We start from the raw sequence: 23882 nt of genomic DNA on the forward strand, positions 1-23882 counted from the left end.
TCTATACTTCTACTGAAGTAACAAATGTGTGAACTTTTGACACCACAGCATTCTGCACTTCTCTGATCTTGCTGCATATTGGTTATTTATTCTGCAGTTTAATATTGTTAAATCACTTTACAGGATTTTTTTGTTTATATTTAACTCTTCACTATTATGTTCTTCTTAGACATTTTTCTGTGATCATTTTTTCTAAAATCTGAAAGGTGCGGACAGAACGGGCAGCATCCATAGAACCAGAATTAGACGAGGATTTAATGTCTGAATAAACAAACTAAATATCTTAGATCTAGTCTTGAAAGTCTTTGGTTTCACTGCATCAGCAGATTATTGCACTGATCTGATGAATAATCTCAGAGAATCTGCTTCTGATCAGTGAATCGCTGGTTACATGGATGTTGTCCTTCATCATCATCATAATCTTCATCATCATCATCATCATCATCATCACCATCATCATCATCATCATCATCATCATCATCTTCGTCATCATCATCATCATCATCACCATCATCACCATCATCATCATCACTGCTGCCTGGCCCCCCCTGCTTTGCTCTAGGATCGCCCCTGATGGCTGTGACCGAAGCGGCTCAGTGACGTCACCGCCAGTTCTGTCCAATCAGCTGGAAGCTAGAGTCCCTTCAGCGCCAGGACTCAAACCGTTGTACCGTTGGTTCTGACATCTGGACCGCGGCGGAACCAGCTGCTGGGTCCCGCTCCCCGGAGGTTCGGTCCACTGGTGTCGGGTCGGTTCCGGTTGCTGAGGCGGGCCGATCGGTGGCGTCGGTTGGACTTTAACGGCTAACGGCAGGTGAAGGTCCGGCTAACTGCCGCTGCTTCGGACGGTTCGGTCCCAGAGGGTTGATTGTTTATGGGGGTTAAAACCGAACCGAACCGGATGTGTGAGCGATCAGAAAAGCGGTTCGGTTGGATCAGTTTAATCTCTGCTCAGTTCTAACAGTTCTAACCTTCTGATCCAGCAGGACCAGGTCCAGTTGATCAGAACCAGATGAGCCCCCGGAACCACTGGACCAGGTCAGAACCGAACCTCCACCTTCTGCTGCTGGAGGAGGACCATAGAGAAACCTCTGCTAGATAGGATCTGACTGGATGATCTGGATGATCTGGATCTATAGAGTGACCTGAGAGGACAGCATGGAGCTATAGAAATACATAGAACAGAACAGAACTTTATTAATCATCACTTCATCACTTTATTGATCAATTTATTGATCAATTTTTCACTTTATTGATCACTTTATTGATCATATTATTGATCACTTTATCAATTATAGATCACTTTATAACTTCATTGATCATATTATTGATCACTTTATCAATTATAGATCACTTTATAACTTCATTGATCATATTATTGATCAGTGAAACTGTTCTGCTCTGTTTCTGCTCCAGGACCCGATCCAGACGGGTCAAGAGATCCTCCAAAGCATCTTTGCAGAAGCTAGCATGGAGCGAAGAGGAGGTAAGCCCAGCTGACCTGTGATGGTGATGATGGTGATCATGATGGTGATGATGATGGTGATGATGATGATGGTGATGATGGTGATGATGGTGATGATGATGAGGCTGATGATGGTGATGATGATGATGGTGATGATGATGATGATGATGATGATGAGGCTGATGATGATGATGATGGTGATGATGGTGATGATGATGAGGCTGATGATGGTGATGATGATGATGGTGATGATGGTGATGATGATCAGGCTGATGATGGTGATGATGATGATGATGATGATGATGATGATGGTGATGATGATGAGGCTGATGATGATGATGATGGTGATGATGATGATGATGATGATGATGGTGATGATGGTGATGGTGATGATGATGATGATGAGGCAGATGATGGTGATGATGGTGATGGTGATGATGATGATGGTGATGAGGCAGATGATGGTGATGGTGATGATGATGATGATGAGGCAGATGATGGTGATGATGGTGATGGTGATGATGATGATGAGGCAGGTGATGGTGATGATGGTGATGGTGATGATGGTGATGATGAGGCAGATGATGGTGATGATGGTGATGGTGATGATGAGGCTGGTGATGGTGATGATGATGATGATGGTGATGATGATGAGGCTGATGATGGTGATGATGAGGCTGGTGATGGTGATGATGATGATGATGATGAGGCAGATGATGGTGATGATGGTGATGATGATGAGGCTGATGATGATGATGATGGTGATGATGAGGCTGGTGATGGTGATGATGATGATGATGATGATGATGATGATGATGGTGATGATGATGAGGCTGATGATGGTGATGATGAGGCTGGTGATGGTGATGATGATGATGGTGATGATGATGAGGCTGATGATGATGATGATGATGATGGTGATGATGATGATGGTGATGATGATGATGATGATGATGATGATGGTGATGATGAGGCAGATGATGATGGTGATGATGATGATGAGGATGATGATGATGATGATGGTGATGAGGCTGATGATGGTGATGATGAGGCTGGTGATGGTGATGAGGCTGATGATGGTGATGGTGATGATGATGAGGCTGATGATAATGATGATGATGATGGTGATGATGATGATGGTGATGATGATGAGGCTGATGATGGTGATGATGAGGCTGGTGATGGTGATGATGATGATGATGATGATGATGATGGTGATGATGATGAGGCTGATGATGATGATGATGATGATGGTGATGATGATGATGATGGTGATGATGAGGCTGGTGATGGTGATGATGATGGTGATGATGATGAGGCTGATGATGGTGATGATCAGGCTGGTGATGGTGATGATGATGATGAGGCAGATGATGGTGATGATGATGATGATGGTGATGATGATGATGATGAGGCAGATGATGATGGTGATGAGGCAGGTGATGGTGATGATGATGATGATGATGGTGATGATGATGAGGCTGATGATGATGATGATGATGATGGTGATGATGATGATGATGATGATGATGGTGATGATGGTGATGGTGATGATGGTGATGGTGATGATGATGAGGCTGGTGATGATGATGATGATGATGATGATGATGATGAGGCTGGTGATGGTGATGAGGCTGGTGATGGTGATGATGATGAGGCTGATGATGATGATGGTGATGATGGTGATGGTGATTATGATGAGGCTGATGATGATGATGATGAGGCTGATGATGGTGATGATGATGGTGATGGTGATGATGATGAGGCTGATGATAATGATGATGGTGATGATGATGATGATGAGGCTGGTGATGGTGATGAGTATGGTGATGATGGTGATGATGAGGCAGATGATGATGGTGATGATGAGGCTGGTGATGATGATGGTGATGATGATGATGATGATGATGATGGTGATGATGCTGTCTTCAGGACGACATGCTGCGGCGCCTGGTGAAGGACTGTGGCCCCAGCAGCTGGTCCACGGTGGCTCTGCACTTCAGGGTGAGGATGGGGGACCGGGGGGGGGTTTATCAGAGCCTGCTGCGCACAGAAGGAGCCCTCCCTGCCATTGATCATGGTGACCATGGCAACCGCTGCCAAGAGACAGGGAAACCCAGAGTTTATCAGATACCGTTGGCCCATGGGTGGGGAGGGGGATGGGAGGATGGACGGGGCTAACTGGAGCTCAGAGCTGGCTGTGATTCCTCTGGTTGATCTCCTCCTAAAGTGGCTGCAGGTGAAGAGTTGATAAACATCTGGTTCTGATAAACATCTGGAAGCAGCGTAGAAGTTAGCCCCCCCCGTCAACAAGCTTTCAGCATCACCTCAGGTTTAATGGATCCAACCGGTCGTGCAGCGAGTTTCTGGGCTGATTTAGTGCGTAAGCAGGCTTGATAAACCAGACCCTGGGTCACTATGGCAGAGTCCTGTGGTACCAGCAGGAGGCGCTCTCTCACAGGGTCAAAGGTCAGAGCTACAGTGTCAAAGACGCTGGGAGCAGCTGGTGAACCCGGAGCTGGTCAAAGGGCCGTGGAGTCAGGAGGAGGACCAACGGGTAAAGCTTCTCTTCAGAACCAGTCCTGCTCTGACCCACCCCGGCTCCTCTGACCCACCTCTGCTGCTTCCTGTTCAGGTTCTGGAGCTGGTCCAGAAGTACGGCCTGAAGCGCTGGTCGCTCATCGCCAAACACCATCACACCCGCAACGGGAAGCAGTGCCGCGAGCGTTGGCACAACCACCTGAACCCGGAGGTGAAGAAGGGCAGCTGGACTGCTGAGGAGGACCGGGTCATCTGCCAGGCGCACAGAGTGCTGGGGAACCGCTGGGCCGACATCTCCAAGCTTCTGCCTGGCAGGTTGGTGAACAGGGTGTGAAACCGCAGGGAAACGGACCAGAGCAGCCATGCAGAGGGAGCTGGACCTGACTGAAGGCCTGGTTCTCCTCCCCCAGCAGGGTGTGAGCTTAACCAGACATTTTTGATTTATGCTCAATATTGAAGCGTGGTCTGCGCAATGTTATTCCACGCCACAACGCCAGAGGGCCAATCAGGAACTAGCTGTGGGTCTAGATACGGCCGAGGCGGTGTGGAAGTGGAGGCCAGTCTGTGTGACAATGGAGGGACATGACGGCCAAAAAGAGTGAGGATCCAGGTGGAAAAAGGGTCGCAGCGTTCTCACCTCGCTCTGCTAGCGGGTCAAACTTCACCAGTTGTTTTCTTCAATTTCGGTCATAAAAACAAAACAAGCCGCCTCCTGTCTGCGGTCAGCTACAATCAGGGAGAGGAGCAGCGTGTTTGTGGAGGGGGCGGGACGTCTTTTAGGGGGCGGGACGTCTTTTTGTTCACTGCGACACCTACGCAGAGGACCTGGTTTGGAAGTATAAATAAGCCTTAAGGCTACGTTCACTCTGCAGGCCTTGACGCTCAATTACGATTTTTTTGTGAAATCCAATTTTTTTGCGTTGCCGTTCACATTTTCAAATATATGCGACTTGTATGCAATCTCCTGTGTGAACTGCAGTCATACAACGCAAGTGTCCCGCATGCGCAGTAGAGGACGCAATGATGTCACAGGCCAGCGTGCTTCGTGTTTACGGAAGTAAACATGGATGGTAGCGCTGGAGCGCATCTAGTGAACTTTCCTAACCTTAAAACCTCAATCTTTTCAAGATGCTTAAAAAAAAATACTGCTCTCCGCATCATCGTCCGCCATGGTATTTGTATTGCCGCTTCTGTGTAGCAAGATGCGGAATAGTGACCTTGTTGGTTACTAATGGCGTTCAGGTCAGATGAATCCGACCTGGCCGTTCACACACAGGTCACATTTGAAAAGATCAGATTCTTATCGGATTCAGGACCACAGAGCCAAGTGGATGGGAAAAAACCGGATCTGTATTGTTCAGACTGCCATGAAAAGATCAGATCCAGGTCGCATATGGGCTAAAAAATCAGATTTGGGTCACTTCACGCTGCAGTGTGAACGTAGCCTAAATGGACCGCGTTCAGTTTAGGTGTTTCTACTGACCTGGGGGTTCTGTGTGTAAGCAGACGAGCTCCGAGTCAGCTCCCATGTCAGAGGATGAAGAGAGCACATCCAGTTAGTCACAGTCAGAGAAACAGGACTACACTGGAAAACAGGCCAAGCTCCAACATCTAGAAACAAAGGTGTTGATGGCAGCAGCACAGCTGATATTTCTCTCCAGGATGGAGTCACAGCCAAACAGGAACAGACCAGATGAAGCTACTATGAGAAAAAGCAGAGAGAGCAGAACGTTAGAGATTGAACTAACAGATTCTGCAGAGTGGGAGAATAGAGATAGAATGAAGCAGAATGATGAAAAAGGGGTCCCTATGTCCTCCAGCAGTCTAAGCCTATAGCAGCAGAACTATAGAGATAGCTCAGGATAACCTGAGCCACTCTAACTAGAAGCTTTATCAAAAAGGAAAGTTTTAAGCCTAGCCTTAAAAGTAGACAGGGTGTCTGCCTCACGGACTAAAACTGGTAGTTGGTTCCACAGGAGAGGAGCCTGAGAACTAAAAGATCTGCCTCCCATTCTAATTTTAGAAATTCTAGGAACCACTAGTAAACCTGCAAAGTAGACAGGGTGTCTGCTGGTGTTCTGATGGGACTGCTGTGTCTTTCAGGACGGATAACTCCATTAAAAATCACTGGAACTCCACCTTAAAGATGAAGGTGGAGAAAGAGAAATACCTGCACTTTCTGCACCCTCATGGCTCAAGCTCCACCTCCACACCTGGGACCCGGAACCATGAGTCCTACAGAGCTCACATCCAGGTCTGCCCCTCTGACCAGGGATAATGGGACGGCTGGTTGGGACGCTAACACTGCCCTTTCTTTCTGCAGGCACGCAGTCTGTCCACCAGTAAAGAGCAGTCCAGCGTCTCCTCCAGTCAGAGCACCTGGACACCACATGGGACCTCCACCAACCTTTGCTCCTTCTGGGCTCCTGCCTCATGCTCAGGGTGCAGCTCCTCTGATAACATGTGCAAGCAGGAAGCCTCCTCAGATCTGATGGACATGGTGACAGTCTGCTGTGCTCCATCCCTCTGCTCTGTCTGTCAGGCTCTCTGCCTTCCTGCTTTCTAAACATGGACACCCGTGGATGATTGTTTTAACCCGGGAACCGCTTTCCTACTAAGTTTCCTCCAAGATGATTAAATGCATTATCTTCAACACAGAACCTGGAGGAATGGGTCTGCAGAAACCAGGAAATGACCTCACGGCATAATGACCCCCAGGAGCCCCCCACTGCCTGCCTGCTCACAGTTGACACCAGTTCTCCCATCGACCTGAGCCGAAGCTACGTAAGTAGAACGCAGAAAGGTTTAAAGGATCAGATCTCAGACCTGAAGCTTCAAGTCTGATGGTGGTCAGAGGGCCCAGTGGCCCCACTGTACAGCAGCCTGGCTTCTGTCAGTCAAACCCAGGGCAGCTATGGCTACTATGTAGCTCACCACCATCAGTGTCTGACTGAATGTAGAGGAAAGCATTTTGGTCAAGTCCTCTGACACTAAAAGCTCTATATAAGTAGACGCCATTTACCAAAAAACACTCAACTTACCTTTGAAGGAAAAAGCAAATAAGACAGATAAGGTAGCTGCTGTAATCCACAGGTTCCTGATGTGAAAGAACAGCTGGAGACACCTGATGGAGGTTCCTCCTTCCTGGACTCATCCTGGGTGACAAGCAGCATGATGGAAGCAGCAGTATACTCTCCATCAGAGGTAAAAAGCAGTCCAGAAAAACCCACACATGTTCACGTCTTTGGTCAGTGTTTACCCGTCTCAGGTCTTTGGTCATTGTTTACCCGTCTCAGGTCTTTGGTCATTGTTTACCCGTCTCAGGTCTTTGGTCATTGTTTACCCGTCTCAGGTCTTTGGTCAGTGTTTACCCGTCTCAGGTCTTTGGTCAGTGTTTACCCGTCTCAGGTCTTTGGTCAGTGTTTACCCGTCTCAGGTCTTTGGTCATTGTTTACCCGTCTCAGGTCTTTGGTCAGTGTTTACCCGTCTCAGGTCTTTGGTCATTGTTTACCCGTCTCAGGTCTTTGGTCATTGTTTACCCGTCTCAGGTCTTTGGTCAGTGTTTACCCGTCTCAGGTCTTTGGTCAGTGTTTACCCGTCTCAGGTCTTTGGTCAGTGTTTACCCGTCTCAGGTCTTTGGTCAGTGTTTACCCGTCTCAGGTCTTTGGTCAGTGTTTACCCGTCTCAGGTCTTTGGTCAGTGTTTACCCGTCTCAGGTCTTTGGTCAGTGTTTACCCGTCTCAGGTCTTTGGTCATTGTTTACCCGTCTCAGGTCTTTGGTCAGTGTTTACCCGTCTCAGGTCTTTGGTCAGTGTTTACCCGTCTCAGGTCTTTGGTCAGTGTTTACCCGTCTCAGGTCTTTGGTCATTGTTTACCCGTCTCAGGTCTTTGGTCAGTGTTTACCCGTCTCAGGTCTTTGGTCATTGTTTACCCGTCTCAGGTCTTGGGTCATTGTTTACCCGTCTCAGGTCTTTGGTCATTGTTTACCCGTCTCAGGTCTTTGGTCATTGTTTACCCGTCTCAGGTCTTTGGTCAGTGTTTACCCGTCTCAGGTCTTTGGTCATTGTTTACCCGTCTCAGGTCTTTGGTCAGTGTTTACCCGTCTCAGGTCTTTGGTCATTGTTTACCCGTCTCAGGTCTTGGGTCATTGTTTACCCGTCTCAGGTCTTTGGTCATTGTTTACCCGTCTCAGGTCTTTGGTCATTGTTTACCCGTCTCAGGTCTTGGGTCATTGTTTACCCGTCTCAGGTCTTTGGTCATTGTTTACCCGTCTCAGGTCTTTGGTCAGTGTTTACCCGTCTCAGGTCTTTGGTCATTGTTTACCCGTCTCAGGTCTTTGGTCAGTGTTTACCCGTCTCAGGTCTTTGGTCATTGTTTACCCGTCTCAGGTCTTTGGTCAGTGTTTACCCGTCTCAGGTCTTGGGTCATTGTTTACCCGTCTCAGGTCTTTGGTCAGTGTTTACCCGTCTCAGGTCTTTGGTCATTGTTTACCCGTCTCAGGTCTTTGGTCATTGTTTACCCGTCTCAGGTCTTTGGTCATTGTTTACCCGTCTCAGGTCTTTGGTCAGTGTTTACCCGTCTCAGGTCTTTGGTCATTGTTTACCCGTCTCAGGTCTTTGGTCATTGTTTACCCGTCTCAGGTCTTTGGTCATTGTTTACCCGTCTCAGGTCTTTGGTCAGTGTTTACCCGTCTCAGGTCTTTGGTCATTGTTTACCCGTCTCAGGTCTTTGGTCAGTGTTTACCCGTCTCAGGTCTTTGGTCAGTGTTTACCCGTCTCAGGTCTTTGGTCATTGTTTACCCGTCTCAGGTCTTTGGTCATTGTTTACCCGTCTCAGGTCTTTGGTCAGTGTTTACCCGTCTCAGGTCTTTGGTCAGTGTTTACCCGTCTCAGGTCTTTGGTCATTGTTTACCCGTCTCAGGTCTTTGGTCATTGTTTACCCGTCTCAGGTCTTTGGTCAGTGTTTACCCGTCTCAGGTCTTTGGTCAGTGTTTACCCGTCTCAGGTCTTTGGTCATTGTTTACCCGTCTCAGGTCTTTGGTCATTGTTTACCCGTCTCAGGTCTTTGGTCAGTGTTTACCCGTCTCAGGTCTTTGGTCAGTGTTTACCCGTCTCAGGTCTTTGGTCATTGTTTACCCGTCTCAGGTCTTTGGTCATTGTTTACCCGTCTCAGGTCTTTGGTCAGTGTTTACCCGTCTCAGGTCTTTGGTCATTGTTTACCCGTCTCAGGTCTTTGGTCATTGTTTACCCGTCTCAGGTCTTTGGTCATTGTTTACCCGTCTCAGGTCTTTGGTCATTGTTTACCCGTCTCAGGTCTTTGGTCAGTGTTTACCCGTCTCAGGTCTTTGGTCAGTGTTTACCCGTCTCAGGTCTTTGGTCAGTGTTTACCCGTCTCAGGTCTTTGGTCAGTGTTTACCCGTCTCAGGTCTTTGGTCAGTGTTTACCCGTCTCAGGTCTTTGGTCATTGTTTACCCATCTCAGGTCTTTGGTCATTGTTTACCCGTCTCAGGTCTTTGGTCATTGTTTACCCGTCTCAGGTCTTTGGTCATTGTTTACCCGTCTCAGGTCTTTGGTCATTGTTTACCCGTCTCAGGTCTTTGGTCATTGTTTACCCGTCTCAGGTCTTTGGTCAGTGTTTACCCGTCTCAGGTCTTTGGTCAGTGTTTACCCGTCTCAGGTCTTTGGTCATTGTTTACCCGTCTCAGGTCTTTGGTCATTGTTTACCCGTCTCAGGTCTTTGGTCAGTGTTTACCCGTCTCAGGTCTTTGGTCAGTGTTTACCCGTCTCAGGTCTTTGGTCAGTGTTTACCCGTCTCAGGTCTTTGGTCATTGTTTACCCGTCTCAGGTCTTTGGTCATTGTTTACCCGTCTCAGGTCTTTGGTCATTGTTTACCCGTCTCAGGTCTTTGGTCATTGTTTACCCGTCTCAGGTCTTTGGTCATTGTTTACCCGTCTCAGGTCTTTGGTCATTGTTTACCCGTCTCAGGTCTTTGGTCATTGTTTACCCGTCTCAGGTCTTTGGTCAGTGTTTACCCGTCTCAGGTCTTTGGTCAGTGTTTACCCGTCTCAGGTCTTTGGTCATTGTTTACCCGTCTCAGGTCTTTGGTCATTGTTTACCCGTCTCAGGTCTTTGGTCATTGTTTACCCGTCTCAGGTCTTTGGTCAGTGTTTACCCGTCTCAGGTCTTTGGTCATTGTTTACCCGTCTCAGGTCTTTGGTCATTGTTTACCCGTCTCAGGTCTTTGGTCATTGTTTACCCGTCTCAGGTCTTTGGTCATTGTTTACCCGTCTCAGGTCTTTGGTCAGTGTTTACCCGTCTCAGGTCTTTGGTCATTGTTTACCCGTCTCAGGTCTTTGGTCATTGTTTACCCGTCTCAGGTCTTTGGTCAGTGTTTACCCGTCTCAGGTCTTTGGTCATTGTTTACCCGTCTCAGGTCTTTGGTCATTGTTTACCCGTCTCAGGTCTTTGGTCATTGTTTACCCGTCTCAGGTCTTTGGTCATTGTTTACCCGTCTCAGGTCTTTGGTCATTGTTTACCCGTCTCAGGTCTTTGGTCAGTGTTTACCCGTCTCAGGTCTTTGGTCATTGTTTACCCGTCTCAGGTCTTTGGTCAGTGTTTACCCGTCTCAGGTCTTTGGTCAGTGTTTACCCGTCTCAGGTCTTTGGTCATTGTTTACCCGTCTCAGGTCTTTGGTCATTGTTTACCCGTCTCAGGTCTTTGGTCATTGTTTACCCGTCTCAGGTCTTTGGTCATTGTTTACCCGTCTCAGGTCTTTGGTCATTGTTTACCCGTCTCAGGTCTTTGGTCATTGTTTACCCGTCTCAGGTCTTTGGTCAGTGTTTACCCGTCTCAGGTCTTTGGTCAGTGTTTACCCGTCTCAGGTCTTTGGTCAGTGTTTACCCGTCTCAGGTCTTTGGTCATTGTTTACCCGTCTCAGGTCTTTGGTCAGTGTTTACCCGTCTCAGGTCTTTGGTCATTGTTTACCCGTCTCAGGTCTTTGGTCATTGTTTACCCGTCTCAGGTCTTTGGTCATTGTTTACCCGTCTCAGGTCTTTGGTCAGTGTTTACCCGTCTCAGGTCTTTGGTCATTGTTTACCCGTCTCAGGTCTTTGGTCATTGTTTACCCGTCTCAGGTCTTTGGTCAGTGTTTACCCGTCTCAGGTCTTTGGTCAGTGTTTACCCGTCTCAGGTCTTTGGTCATTGTTTACCCGTCTCAGGTCTTTGGTCATTGTTTACCCGTCTCAGGTCTTTGGTCATTGTTTACCCGTCTCAGGTCTTTGGTCAGTGTTTACCCGTCTCAGGTCTTTGGTCATTGTTTACCCGTCTCAGGTCTTTGGTCATTGTTTACCCGTCTCAGGTCTTTGGTCATTGTTTACCCGTCTCAGGTCTTTGGTCAGTGTTTACCCGTCTCAGGTCTTTGGTCATTGTTTACCCGTCTCAGGTCTTTGGTCAGTGTTTACCCGTCTCAGGTCTTTGGTCAGTGTTTACCCGTCTCAGGTCTTTGGTCAGTGTTTACCCGTCTCAGGTCTTTGGTCATTGTTTACCCGTCTCAGGTCTTTGTTCATTGTTTACCCGTCTCAGGTCTTTGGTCAGAGTGTGGTTGATGAGATGAACCTCCAGTATCAGGTTCTCACCTCCACTCCCCTCTACTCCCTCAATCCTAACATGCTCAGCACAGCACTGTTAGTGGCTCCTCAGACGCCAACGCCACTGAAGCTCCCTGCCTGCAAGGTTGAGGTGAGCAGAGTCCAGCTGAAGATCAGCTGATGGAAGCTCAGGCTGATGCTGTTTGTGCTCCAGGAGGAGGATTTCTCCAGAAGGATGAGCCTGGCAGAGGGAGACGACAGGGATGGTGCTCCTGACAGCCAGCAGTCCAGCAGCAGCTCAGAGGTCAGTCTGACACAGATCACACTGAGCATGTGCTAACTGCTGCCCCCACCTGGGCAGACAGACTACCTGTCTCTGATCTCTGATGCATCAGGGATCCTGATCAGGTGCAGCTGAGGGCGGGGTGGGGAGGGGCGGGGCATAGGGCGGGCCAATGATCAGAACCAGGTTCTCCACTCAGCATGCACACAGTAAAAAGGACCAATAACACAAATAGAACCGACTCTGTTTTAAGGGCATTTCAGCTCATTTTAATCTAACCAGCAAAAAATCCGGAAAACCAAAAGGCAGGAATACGACCCCATGATTGATACGGTATCCAGATTATTTTCAGATTACTGCTATGACTGACAGCCCTGTTTACAACAATAAAACCACGAGGTTTCATTCTTCAATCAATCTAAAATAAATTCCATTTTATTTCGAAAACCCCATACTTTGTCTGCTTGTCTTTTACGCCATCACTATCCCATAGCTTCAGTTTCCATGACAACCAGCCCCTTTGGCTCCAAAGGGGCCCAGATCAGCTGATTCCGAACAGTTTGAATCTAAGCCAAGAAAAATCATAAAATGGGGGAAAATTCCACAACTCACTATAAAACAAAGACATCAATAAATTCAACATATCTGGGGTCCGTTTCACAAAGCAGGTTTAACAAACTCAGATTCAAATCCTCAACTCTAGATTTATCTATCTAGCCTAAAGTCGGGAACTTGACAATTTGGTTTTACAGTGGCTGCTATAAATGAGTTTAATCAGTTTAAACTAGGTCCACTCAGAGCTAAACACGTGCGTATGAAAAGCCTTTATGAGTGGAGCGATTCAACGAGTTACCATGACAACAGGCAACAGGAAGTGCCTATTTCACCCCACTGGAACTAGAGATTTTAATGCAGAAATGCAAAAACATTAAATAAAATAAAAAAGGAGACTGTTTAAAGGACAGAGAAACAGTTCTACAGCTGCAGAGGGGAGGAAGATGGAGAGGGAGAAGATTGTTGCTCCACTTAATGAGTAATTTATATGAAGTGTAATATGGCAGGCCGATTTAGCATTTATTTAAAACACTCTCCTCTCTGTTGTTGCATTAGTAGATCACTAAAATAAGATTCTTCCTGATCAGAATCACACTCCTAGACCTAACTGGAATAAAATATTTTCTAATTTACATTTTTGTACCAGAAACTGAATTTTATGAAACAAATCAAAATATATATATTTGTTAGAATTTGGTTTTATATATCTAGAAATGTTTAGACTTTAAGTGGCCATTCTGAGATTTATCAGCTTGACGGAAAATGTATATTTGATATCTGAAAAATATTTTTTTATAGTTAGAATAATACAAATGAGGACCAGTAATATTAGGAATATGAAGATCTGCAATTATTTTGTAGACATAGAATGTTTATTCTAGATGTGGAGAAGCTCATTTTGTTTGAAATGCTCATTTAGACAAAGAAAACATGTTTTTTTCTGATATAAGGAACACATATTCAGTAAAATAGTAGATATCAAAATGGCTTGCCGTAGTTTGTTACCGTGACGATATTAGGGGATTATTTCTTGAATGGCAGTAGATCAATGGATCTATTTAGGTGAACTCTTCTGTCAGCAGGTGAAGATGAAGAATAAAAACGTTGTAATAAATAGAACCTGTACATCATCTCATGTTCAGGCAGTCCTCTCTAAAACAGTAAATACTAAGAGGCTGTTTCCAGCCGTACTTCGGATGTTATCATCCCAATGGTTATCCATCCCATAGCATGGCCTCAGATTGTGCCAGTAGGCTTATTAGGTTAGGTTGTCATTGAGTGAATCCTAACCCTAAAGTCTTTACGTATATATTTATTTATATATATACGTATATACATATATTATATACACTATATATATATTTTTTTTTTATGAACAAAACTACGACATAAATCAGACTAAATAAGGAAATTAAACAGTGATTGGCTGTAGGGAGACAGAGGACACTGAGTCTACTGAAGGAAACCTGCTGCTGACCAGGTTAGCTCTGGGAGGATGTTACTATGGCAACAGAAACAGAGGACAAGGAAACTCTCTTTGTGAAACAGTGTCAGAGTTTCACTGAATTCAGGTTGAGCAAACTTAGAGTTTTCAGTAAACCTGCTTTGTGGAATGGAGCCCTGCTCTGAATGGAAGAAAATCATTTTGTCTTAAAATAAAGACTACATGAGAATGAAGGATGTTTGTTAACAATGGTAAACATGGCTGATATGCAGAACATCAGCTGTCCTCTGAGTTCTATTCAGTGTATTTCTATTCTCCAATTCACATCCTGTCATCTCAGGTCCCTTTACAGATCTAGATTAACCAGATCATCCAATCATTGACTTTACAAGACAAGCAGGTAAAGACAGGAGACATTGACTCTTCAGCAATCCCTCACACTAAGCATGCTTGTAGCGACAGTGGAGAGGAAAAACTCCCTTTGAACAGGAAGAAACCTCCAGCAGAACCAGGCTCAGTGTGAGCGGCCATCTGCTGAGGCCCACTGGGGTTCAAGGAGACAGAAGCAGACATAGAAAAAGAAGCATAGATACAAAAGGCAACTGTCAACCAGCTCCACAGGCGACCCCGTCCAGGAAACACACAGCCAGGCAGACGAGCTCCGAGCCAGCTCCCATGTCAGAGGATGAAGAGAGCACATCCAGTTAGTCACAGTCAGAGAAACAGGACTACACTGGAAAACAGGCCAAGCTCCAACATCTAGAAACAAAGGTGTTGATGGCAGCAGCACAGCTGATATTTCTCTCCAGGATGGAGTCACAGCCAAACAGGAACAGACCAGATGAAGCTACTATGAGAAAAAGCAGAGAGAGCAGAACGTTAGAGATTGAACTAACAGATTCTGCAGAGTGGGAGAATAGAGATAGAATGAAGCAGAATGATGAAAAAGGGGTCCCTATGTCCTCCAGCAGTCTAAGCCTATAGCAGCAGAACTATAGAGATAGATCAGGATAACCTGAGCCACTCTAACTAGAAGCTTTATCAAAAAGGAAAGTTTTAAGCCTAGCCTTAAAAGTAGACAGGGTGTCTGCCTCACGGACTAAAACTGGTAGTTGGTTCCACAGGAGAGGAGCCTGAGAACTAAAAGATCTGCCTCCCATTCTACTTTTAGAAATTCTAGGAACCACTAGTAAACCTGCAGATTGAGAGCGAAGTGCTCTGTTAGGAACATAAGGAACAATCAGATCTCTGATATCAGATGGAGCTTGGCCATTTAAGGCTTTATATGTGAGAAGGAGGATTTTAAATTCTATTCTGGATTTAACAGGAAGCCAATGAAGAGAAGCCAGGATAGGAGAGATATGATCTCTCTTTTTCATTTTCATCAGAACTCTGGCTGCAGCATTTTGGATCAGCTGAAGGCTTTTAACTACAGTTTGTGGACTTCCTGATAGTAAAGAATTACAATAGTCCAGCCTTGAAGTAACAAATGCATGGACTAGTTTCTCAGCATCACCCCTGGACAGGAGATTGCTAATTTTAGCAATATTCCTCAGATGAAAGAAGGAAATTCTAGAAACCTCTTTGATCTGGGATTTAAATGACAGGTCCTGATCAAAAACAACACCAAGATGTTTTACTTTATGATCTGAAACCAGTTTAATCCCATCCAGATGAAGTGACTGGCTAATCAGCTTATTTTTCAGAGACTCTGGTCCAAAGACTATAACTTCTGTTTTGTCTGCATTCAGGAGCAGAAAGTTAAGAGTCATCCAGGTTTTTATGTCTTCAGACATGCCTGTAATCTATGTAATGGGTTAGCTTCATCTGGATTATAGACAGATATAGCTGGGTATCATCAGATTATTAAATTCATAGGAGCAAAACATGTGGAGATAAACGCTTAATTTAATATAAATATTAAAATAATCCCTTTCAGCATTCATGTGCGGGTTCTGCCCAAATCGTTTATTAAAGGACAAATGATTTTTATGCCCTGAGAGTTTATTCTTCATTCATCTAATCGTTTATTGACAATAAAACAGGTTATTTGGTGCGGCTGCTTCAAGCTGCTCATCACCATGATCCAGACTTATTGATGTGTTTTAATGGTTGGAATTTAATCAGAATAATAAAATCTAACGTCCATTTTTTAACAGTGACACAGATTATAATCCAGGCTGCTGGAGGCGACCCAATGCTCTGCAACTGACCAGGATAAAACAGAAACAACTGGAGGCCATTTTATTTTAGAGTTAGCATTGTTTAGAAAAAAAATATGTTTCCCATTTGTATATATATAAAAAAGTTTTATTTAAATTTTTTGGAATAGAAAAAGGGGAAAATTCCCACAGACTACTGATGCAAACTGGCCTGTCCCTGAACACAATGTTATATTGCTGAAAAGGGCAGAAGACACAAGACTGAATGTCTCTAATCACTATTGATTGATTAATATTATTTATCTGAGGAAATGGAAGAGATGCTTTCCTGGATTTCACACTGTCCCTGTTTCCTGTTTTAATTTTCAGAAAATGTATTTATTTAATTTGATCTCTGAGCTGGAAATGTCCTCAGATTAGTTGCAGAGATCTGCTCACCTTACCATGGGTTAAAAAAATCACCCAAATAAACTGACGGTAAATAAAAAAAAAGACAAATGAAATCCCTCCTGCGTTTTCTAGCCAATGGTAGCAAAGGAGCGCTCTTAACCTAACAGCATTAGCCAATCAGAAGAAGAAGGGGCGGGTCTTAGGAAAGCGTGCTCCTCCTCCTCTCCTAAAGGAAACTTTGTGCTTGGAGAGAAGGACGATAGAGAGAGGGGATGGCATGGAGCGGGAACAATGCCGTCCATGAACTCTGGTCAGTTCATGGACTGCATCTATAAAGTGACCTGAGATGAAAGGATTTGAATCATAGAAATCATCTAAGTTGAACTGATGGTTCCAGAACCAAGGTTCCAGCCAGGTTCTGTTTGCTAGACTGAGAATCTAGGATCAGAAGATCCTTTCAGTCATTTGGGTTTTTCAGATGAAATATTCTGAAAGTTCTGAAGCCTGTGTACCAGACCCAGATGTACTGGGAACCTGGTTCTGTCCAGGTCCAGTCGTCTCCATCAGAACCTCTGACCTGCAGGTCCATGGCGAGAGCCTTCTGAGCAGCATCCTGCAGACACACAACTCTGGCTGGCAGATCCATGGCGGTTCTGGTTCCGGTCAGCAGACGTTCCAGTCGAGCTCAGAGGGTCCTGCTCAGCTCGATGTGGTTCTCCCCTATGGTGAGGATGAGGTGGAGCGCTTCCAGGTGGATGTGTGGTGGTACCAGCAGCAAGGTCCGGACCAGGGGCCGCCGGAGTGCACTTACAAGACCAGCCCATGTCAGGTAGGACCCAGAACCGAATCTAAAGCTGCAGAGGTTCTGCTGCCAGCCTCACAGGGTTCCCTCTGTCTGGACCTGCAGTTGGCAATGTTAGGAGGAACCAAGAACCGGGCTGGTCTGACCCAAGAGACCCAGGTCTACGTGGAGCCCTGATCAGAACCAGGTTTGGACCTGCTGGTGAGTCTAAACCTCCAAACAATTAGGAACAATGAGGAGACTGTGCCTCAGTAGAACCAGGCCACAGTAGAACCGTGCCTCAGTAGAACCAGGCCACAGTAGAACCGTGCCTCAGTAGAACCGTGCCTCAGTAGAACCGTGCCTCAGTAGAACCGTGCCTCAGTAGAACCGTGCCTCAGTAGAACCGTGCCACAGTAGAACCGTGCCTCAGTAGAACCGTGCCTCAGTAGAACCATGCCTCAGTAGAACCGTGCCTCAGTAGAACCAGGCCACAGTAGAACCGTGCCTCAGTAGAACCGTGCCTCAGTAGAACCGTGCCTCAGTAGAACTGTGCCTCAGTAGAACCGTGCCTCAGTAGAACCAGGCCTCAGTAGAACCGTGCCTCAGTAGAACTGTGCCACAGTAGAACCGTGCCTCAGTAGAACCGTGCCTCAGTAGAACCGTGCCTCAGTAGAACCGTGCCTCAGTAGAACCAGGCCACAGTAGAACCGTGCCTCAGTAGAACCGTGCCTCAGTAGAACCGTGCCTCAGTAGAACCGTGCCTCAGTAGAACCGTGCCTCAGTAGAACCGTGCCTCAGTAGAACCGTGCCTCAGTAGAACCGTGCCTCAGTAGAACCGTGCCTCAGTAGAACCGTGCCTCAGTAGAACCGTGCCACAGTAGAACCGTGCCTCAGTAGAACCGTGCCACAGTAGAACCGTGCCTCAGTAGAACCAGGCCTCAGTAGAACCGTGCCTCAGTAGAACCATGCCACAGTAGAACCAGGCCTCAGTAGAACCGTGCCTCAGTAGAACCATGCCTCAGTAGAACCGTGCCTCAGTAGAACCGTGCCTCAGTAGAACCAGGCCACAGTAGAACCGTGCCTCAGTAGAACCGTGCCTCAGTAGAACCAGGCCACAGTAGAACCGTGCCTCAGTAGAACCGTGCCTCAGTAGAACCAGGCCTCAGTAGAACCGTGCCTCAGTAGAACCGTGCCTCAGTAGAACCAGGCCTCAGTAGAACCGTGCCGCAGTAGAACCGTGCCTCAGTAGAACCGTGCCTCAGTAGAACCGTGCCTCAGTAGAACCGTGCCTCAGTAGAACTGTGCCTCAGTAGAACCGTGCCTCAGTAGAACCGTGCCTCAGTAGAACCAGGCCACAGTAGAACCGTGCCTCAGTAGAACCGTGCCTCAGTAGAACTGTGCCTCAGTAGAACCGTGCCTCAGTAGAACCAGGCCACAGTAGAACCGTGCCTCAGTAGAACCGTGCCTCAGTAGAACCAGGCCTCAGTAGAACCGTGCCTCAGTAGAACCAGGCCTCAGTAGAACCAGGCCTCAGTAGAACCGTGCCTCAGTAGAACCAGGCCTCAGTAGAACCGTGCCTCAGTAGAACCGTGCCTCAGTAGAACCAGGCCACAGTAGAACCGTGCCTCAGTAGAACCAGGCCTCAGTAGAACCAGGCCTCAGTAGAACCAGGCCACAGTAGAACCGTGCCTCAGTAGAACCAGGCCTCAGTAGAACCGTGCCTCAGTAGAACCATGCCACAGTAGAACCGTGCCTCAGTAGAACCGTGCCTCAGTAGAACCAGGCCTCAGTAGAACCAGGCCTCAGTAGAACCGTGCCTCAGTAGAACCAGGCCTCAGTAGAACCGTGCCTCAGTAGAACCAGGCCTCAGTAGAACCGTGCCTCAGTAGAACCGTGCCTCAGTAGAACCAGGCCACAGTAGAACCGTGCCTCAGTAGAACCGTGCCTCAGTAGAACCGTGCCTCAGTAGAACCGTGCCTCAGTAGAACCGTGCCTCAGTAGAACCATGCCACAGTAGAACCGTGCCTCAGTAGAACCGTGCCTCAGTAGAACCAGGCCTCAGTAGAACCGTGCCTCAGTAGAACCAGGCCTCAGTAGAACTGTGCCTCAGTAGAACCGTGCCTCAGTAGAACCATGCCTCAGTAGAACCGTGCCTCAGTAGAACCAGGCCACAGTAGAACCGTGCCTCAGTAGAACCAGGCCTCAGTAGAACCAGGCCTCAGTAGAACCGTGCCTCAGTAGAACCGTGCCTCAGTAGAACCGTGCCACAGTAGAACCAGGCCACAGTAGAACCGTGCCTCAGTAGAACCAGGCCACAGTAGAACCGTGCCTCAGTAGAACCGTGCCTCAGTAGAACCAGGCCACAGTAGAACCGTGCCTCAGTAGAACCATGCCACAGTAGAACCATGCCTCAGTAGAACCGTGCCTCAGTAGAACCGTGCCTCAGTAGAACCGTGCCTCAGTAGAACCAGGCCTCAGTAGAACCGTGCCTCAGTAGAACCAGGCCTCAGTAGAACCGTGCCTCAGTAGAACCGTGCCTCAGTAGAACCGTGCCTCAGTAGAACCGTGCCTCAGTAGAACCGTGCCTCAGTAGAACCAGGCCACAGTAGAACCGTGCCTCAGTAGAACCGTGCCACAGTAGAACCGTGCCTCAGTAGAACCGTGCCTCAGTAGAACCGTGCCTCAGTAGAACCAGGCCACAGTAGAACCGTGCCTCAGTAGAACCAGGCCACAGTAGAACCGTGCCTCAGTAGAACCAGGCCACAGTAGAACCGTGCCTCAGTAGAACCGTGCCTCAGTAGAACCAGGCCTCAGTAGAACCGTGCCTCAGTAGAACCGTGCCTCAGTAGAACCGTGCCTCAGTAGAACCGTGCCTCAGTAGAACCAGGCCTCAGTAGAACCAGGCCTCAGTAGAACCAGGCCTCAGTAGAACCGTGCCTCAGTAGAACCAGGCCTCAGTAGAACCGTGCCTCAGTAGAACCAGGCCTCAGTAGAACCGTGCCTCAGTAGAACCGTGCCTCAGTAGAACCAGGCCTCAGTAGAACCGTGCCTCAGTAGAACCAGGCCACAGTAGAACCGTGCCTCAGTAGAACCAGGCCTCAGTAGAACCAGGCCTCAGTAGAACCGTGCCTCAGTAGAACCAGGCCACAGTAGAACCGTGCCTCAGTAGAACCGTGCCTCAGTAGAACCAGGCCTCAGTAGAACCGTGCCTCAGTAGAACCGTGCCTCAGTAGAACCAGGCCACAGTAGAACCGTGCCTCAGTAGAACCAGGCCTCAGTAGAACCGTGCCTCAGTAGAACCGTGCCTCAGTAGAACCATGCCTCAGTAGAACCGTGCCTCAGTAGAACCAGGCCGCAGTAGAACCGTGCCTCAGTAGAACCATGCCACAGTAGAACCGTGCCTCAGTAGAACCAGGCCACAGTAGAACCGTGCCTCAGTAGAACCGTGCCTCAGTAGAACCAGGCCACAGTAGAACCGTGCCTCAGTAGAACCGTGCCTCAGTAGAACCGTGCCTCAGTAGAACCAGGCCACAGTAGAACCGTGCCTCAGTAGAACCAGGCCTCAGTAGAACCGTGCCTCAGTAGAACCGTGCCTCAGTAGAACCAGGCCTCAGTAGAACCGTGCCTCAGTAGAACCATGCCACAGTAGAACCGTGCCTCAGTAGAACCAGGCCTCAGTAGAACCGTGCCTCAGTAGAACCGTGCCTCAGTAGAACCAGGCCACAGTAGAACCGTGCCTCAGTAGAACCGTGCCTCAGTAGAACCGTGCCTCAGTAGAACCGTGCCTCAGTAGAACCAGGCCACAGTAGAACCGTGCCTCAGTAGAACCGTGCCTCAGTAGAACCGTGCCTCAGTAGAACCAGGCCTCAGTAGAACCGTGCCTCAGTAGAACCGTGCCTCAGTAGAACAGTGCCTCAGTAGAACCGTGCCTCAGTAGAACCAGGCCACAGTAGAACCGTGCCTCAGTAGAACCGTGCCTCAGTAGAACCAGGCCACAGTAGAACCGTGCCTCAGTAGAACCGTGCCTCAGTAGAACCAGGCCACAGTAGAACCAGGCCTCAGTAGAACCGTGCCTCAGTAGAACCAGGCCTCAGTAGAACCAGGCCACAGTAGAACCGTGCCTCAGTAGAACCAGGCCTCAGTAGAACCGTGCCTCAGTAGAACCGTGCCTCAGTAGAACCAGGCCTCAGTAGAACCGTGCCTCAGTAGAACCAGGCCTCAGTAGAACCGTGCCTCAGTAGAACCGTGCCTCAGTAGAACCAGGCCACAGTAGAACCGTGCCTCAGTAGAACCGTGCCTCAGTAGAACCGTGCCTCAGTAGAACCGTGCCACAGTAGAACCGTGCCTCAGTAGAACCGTGCCTCAGTAGAACCGTGCCTCAGTAGAACCATGCCACAGTAGAACCATGCCTCAGTAGAACCGTGCCTCAGTAGAACCAGGCCTCAGTAGAACCGTGCCTCAGTAGAACCGTGCCTCAGTAGAACCAGGCCACAGTAGAACCGTGCCTCAGTAGAACCAGGCCACAGTAGAACCGTGCCTCAGTAGAACCAGGCCTCAGTAGAACCGTGCCTCAGTAGAACCGTGCCTCAGTAGAACCAGGCCTCAGTAGAACCGTGCCTCAGTAGAACCGTGCCTCAGTAGAACCGTGCCTCAGTAGAACCAGGCCACAGTAGAACCGTGCCTCAGTAGAACCGTGCCTCAGTAGAACCAGGCCTCAGTAGAACCGTGCCTCAGTAGAACCGTGCCTCAGTAGAACCAGGCCTCAGTAGAACCGTGCCTCAGTAGAACCGTGCCTCAGTAGAACCAGGCCACAGTAGAACCGTGCCTCAGTAGAACCGTGCCTCAGTAGAACCAGGCCTCAGTAGAACCGTGCCTCAGTAGAACCGTGCCTCAGTAGAACCAGGCCTCAGTAGAACCGTGCCTCAGTAGAACCAGGCCTCAGTAGAACCGTGCCTCAGTAGAACCATGCCACAGTAGAACCGTGCCTCAGTAGAACCGTGCCGCAGTAGAACCAGGCCTCAGTAGAACCGTGCCTCAGTAGAACCAGGCCACAGTAGAACCGTGCCTCAGTAGAACCGTGCCTCAGTAGAACCGTGCCTCAGTAGAACCGTGCCTCAGTAGAACCGTGCCTCAGTAGAACCAGGCCACAGTAGAACCGTGCCTCAGTAGAACCGTGCCTCAGTAGAACCGTGCCACAGTAGAACCGTGCCTCAGTAGAACTGTGCCTCAGTAGAACCGTGCCTCAGTAGAACCAGGCCACAGTAGAACCGTGCCTCAGTAGAACCAGGCCTCAGTAGAACCGTGCCTCAGTAGAACCAGGCCTCAGTAGAACCGTGCCTCAGTAGAACCGTGCCTCAGTAGAACCGTGCCTCAGTAGAACCGTGCCTCAGTAGAACCAGGCCACAGTAGAACCGTGCCTCAGTAGAACCAGGCCACAGTAGAACCGTGCCTCAGTAGAACCGTGCCTCAGTAGAACCGTGCCTCAGTAGAACCAGGCAACAGTAGAACCGTGCCGCAGTAGAACCGTGCCTCAGTAGAACCAGGCAACAGTAGAACCGTGCCTCAGTAGAACCGTGCCTCAGTAGAACCGTGCCTCAGTAGAACCAGGCCACAGTAGAACCGTGCCTCAGTAGAACCGTGCCTCAGTAGAACCGTGCCTCAGTAGAACCGTGCCTCAGTAGAACCGTGCCTCAGTAGAACCATGCCACAGTAGAACCGTGCCTCAGTAGAACCGTGCCTCAGTAGAACCGTGCCTCAGTAGAACCAGGCCACAGTAGAACCGTGCCTCAGTAGAACCGTGCCTCAGTAGAACCAGGCCACAGTAGAACCGTGCCTCAGTAGAACCGTGCCTCAGTAGAACCAGGCCTCAGTAGAACCGTGCCTCAGTAGAACCGTGCCTCAGTAGAACCAGGCCTCAGTAGAACCGTGCCTCAGTAGAACCAGGCCACAGTAGAACCAGGCCTCAGTAGAACCAGGCCACAGTAGAACCGTGCCTCAGTAGAACCGTGCCTCAGTAGAACCGTGCCTCAGTAGAACCGTGCCTCAGTAGAACCGTGCCTCAGTAGAACCATGCCACAGTAGAACCGTGCCTCAGTAGAACCGTGCCTCAGTAGAACCGTGCCTCAGTAGAACCAGGCCACAGTAGAACCGTGCCTCAGTAGAACCGTGCCTCAGTAGAACCGTGCCTCAGTAGAACCGTGCCTCAGTAGAACCGTGCCTCAGTAGAACCAGGCCACAGTAGAACCGTGCCTCAGTAGAACCGTGCCTCAGTAGAACCGTGCCTCAGTAGAACCGTGCCTCAGTAGAACCGTGCCTCAGTAGAACCAGGCCACAGTAGAACCATGCCTCAGTAGAACCAGGCCTCAGTAGAACCGTGCCTCAGTAGAACCGTGCCTCAGTAGAACCGTGCCTCAGTAGAACCAGGCCTCAGTAGAACCCAACCTCAGTAGAACCGTGCCTCAGTAGAACCATGCCACAGTAGAACCGTGCCTCAGTAGAACCGTGCCTCAGTAGAACCGTGCCTCAGTAGAACCATGCCACAGTAGAACCGTGCCTCAGTAGAACCGTGCCTCAGTAGAACCGTGCCTCAGTAGAACCATGCCACAGTAGAACCATGCCTCAGTAGAACCGTGCCTCAGTAGAACCGTGCCTCAGTAGAACCGTGCCACAGTAG

General features: G+C 48.5%; 1 protein-coding gene across 5 annotated transcripts in view; it reads left to right on the forward strand.

The window, feature by feature from the left end:
- The first annotated feature begins 590 nt into the window (after positions 1–590).
- The window catches only part of LOC119778948 (transcriptional activator Myb-like), a 28838-nt gene continuing 5546 nt past the window's right edge, over positions 591–23882 (forward strand). The window contains exons 1-14 of one of the 5 annotated variants that reach the window (XM_038278401.1): positions 594–814; positions 984–1038; positions 1417–1486; positions 3398–3469; positions 3927–4022; positions 4101–4321; positions 6110–6260; positions 6330–6506; positions 6665–6790; positions 7100–7210; positions 11587–11742; positions 11806–11895; positions 17009–17254; positions 17333–17428. In XM_038278401.1, the coding sequence (XP_038134329.1) occupies positions 1013–1038; positions 1417–1486; positions 3398–3469; positions 3927–4022; positions 4101–4321; positions 6110–6260; positions 6330–6506; positions 6665–6790; positions 7100–7210; positions 11587–11742; positions 11806–11895; positions 17009–17254; positions 17333–17404 (1614 nt within the window). In that variant the 5' untranslated portion in view covers positions 594–814; positions 984–1012 and the 3' untranslated portion in view covers positions 17405–17428. Of the gene's footprint in view, positions 815–983; positions 1039–1416; positions 1487–3397; positions 3470–3926; positions 4023–4100; positions 4322–6109; positions 6261–6329; positions 6507–6664; positions 6791–7099; positions 7211–11586; positions 11743–11805; positions 11896–16973; positions 17255–17332; positions 17429–23882 lie in introns of those variants that run through there. The other 4 variants (XR_005280154.1, XR_005280155.1, XM_038278402.1 and 1 more) reach the window with 4 other exon arrangements.

Source organism: Cyprinodon tularosa, unplaced genomic scaffold (genome assembly GCF_016077235.1).
Source record: "Cyprinodon tularosa strain WSP-4 unplaced genomic scaffold, ASM1607723v1 ctg1404, whole genome shotgun sequence".
Lineage (NCBI taxonomy): Eukaryota > Metazoa > Chordata > Actinopteri > Cyprinodontiformes > Cyprinodontidae > Cyprinodon > Cyprinodon tularosa.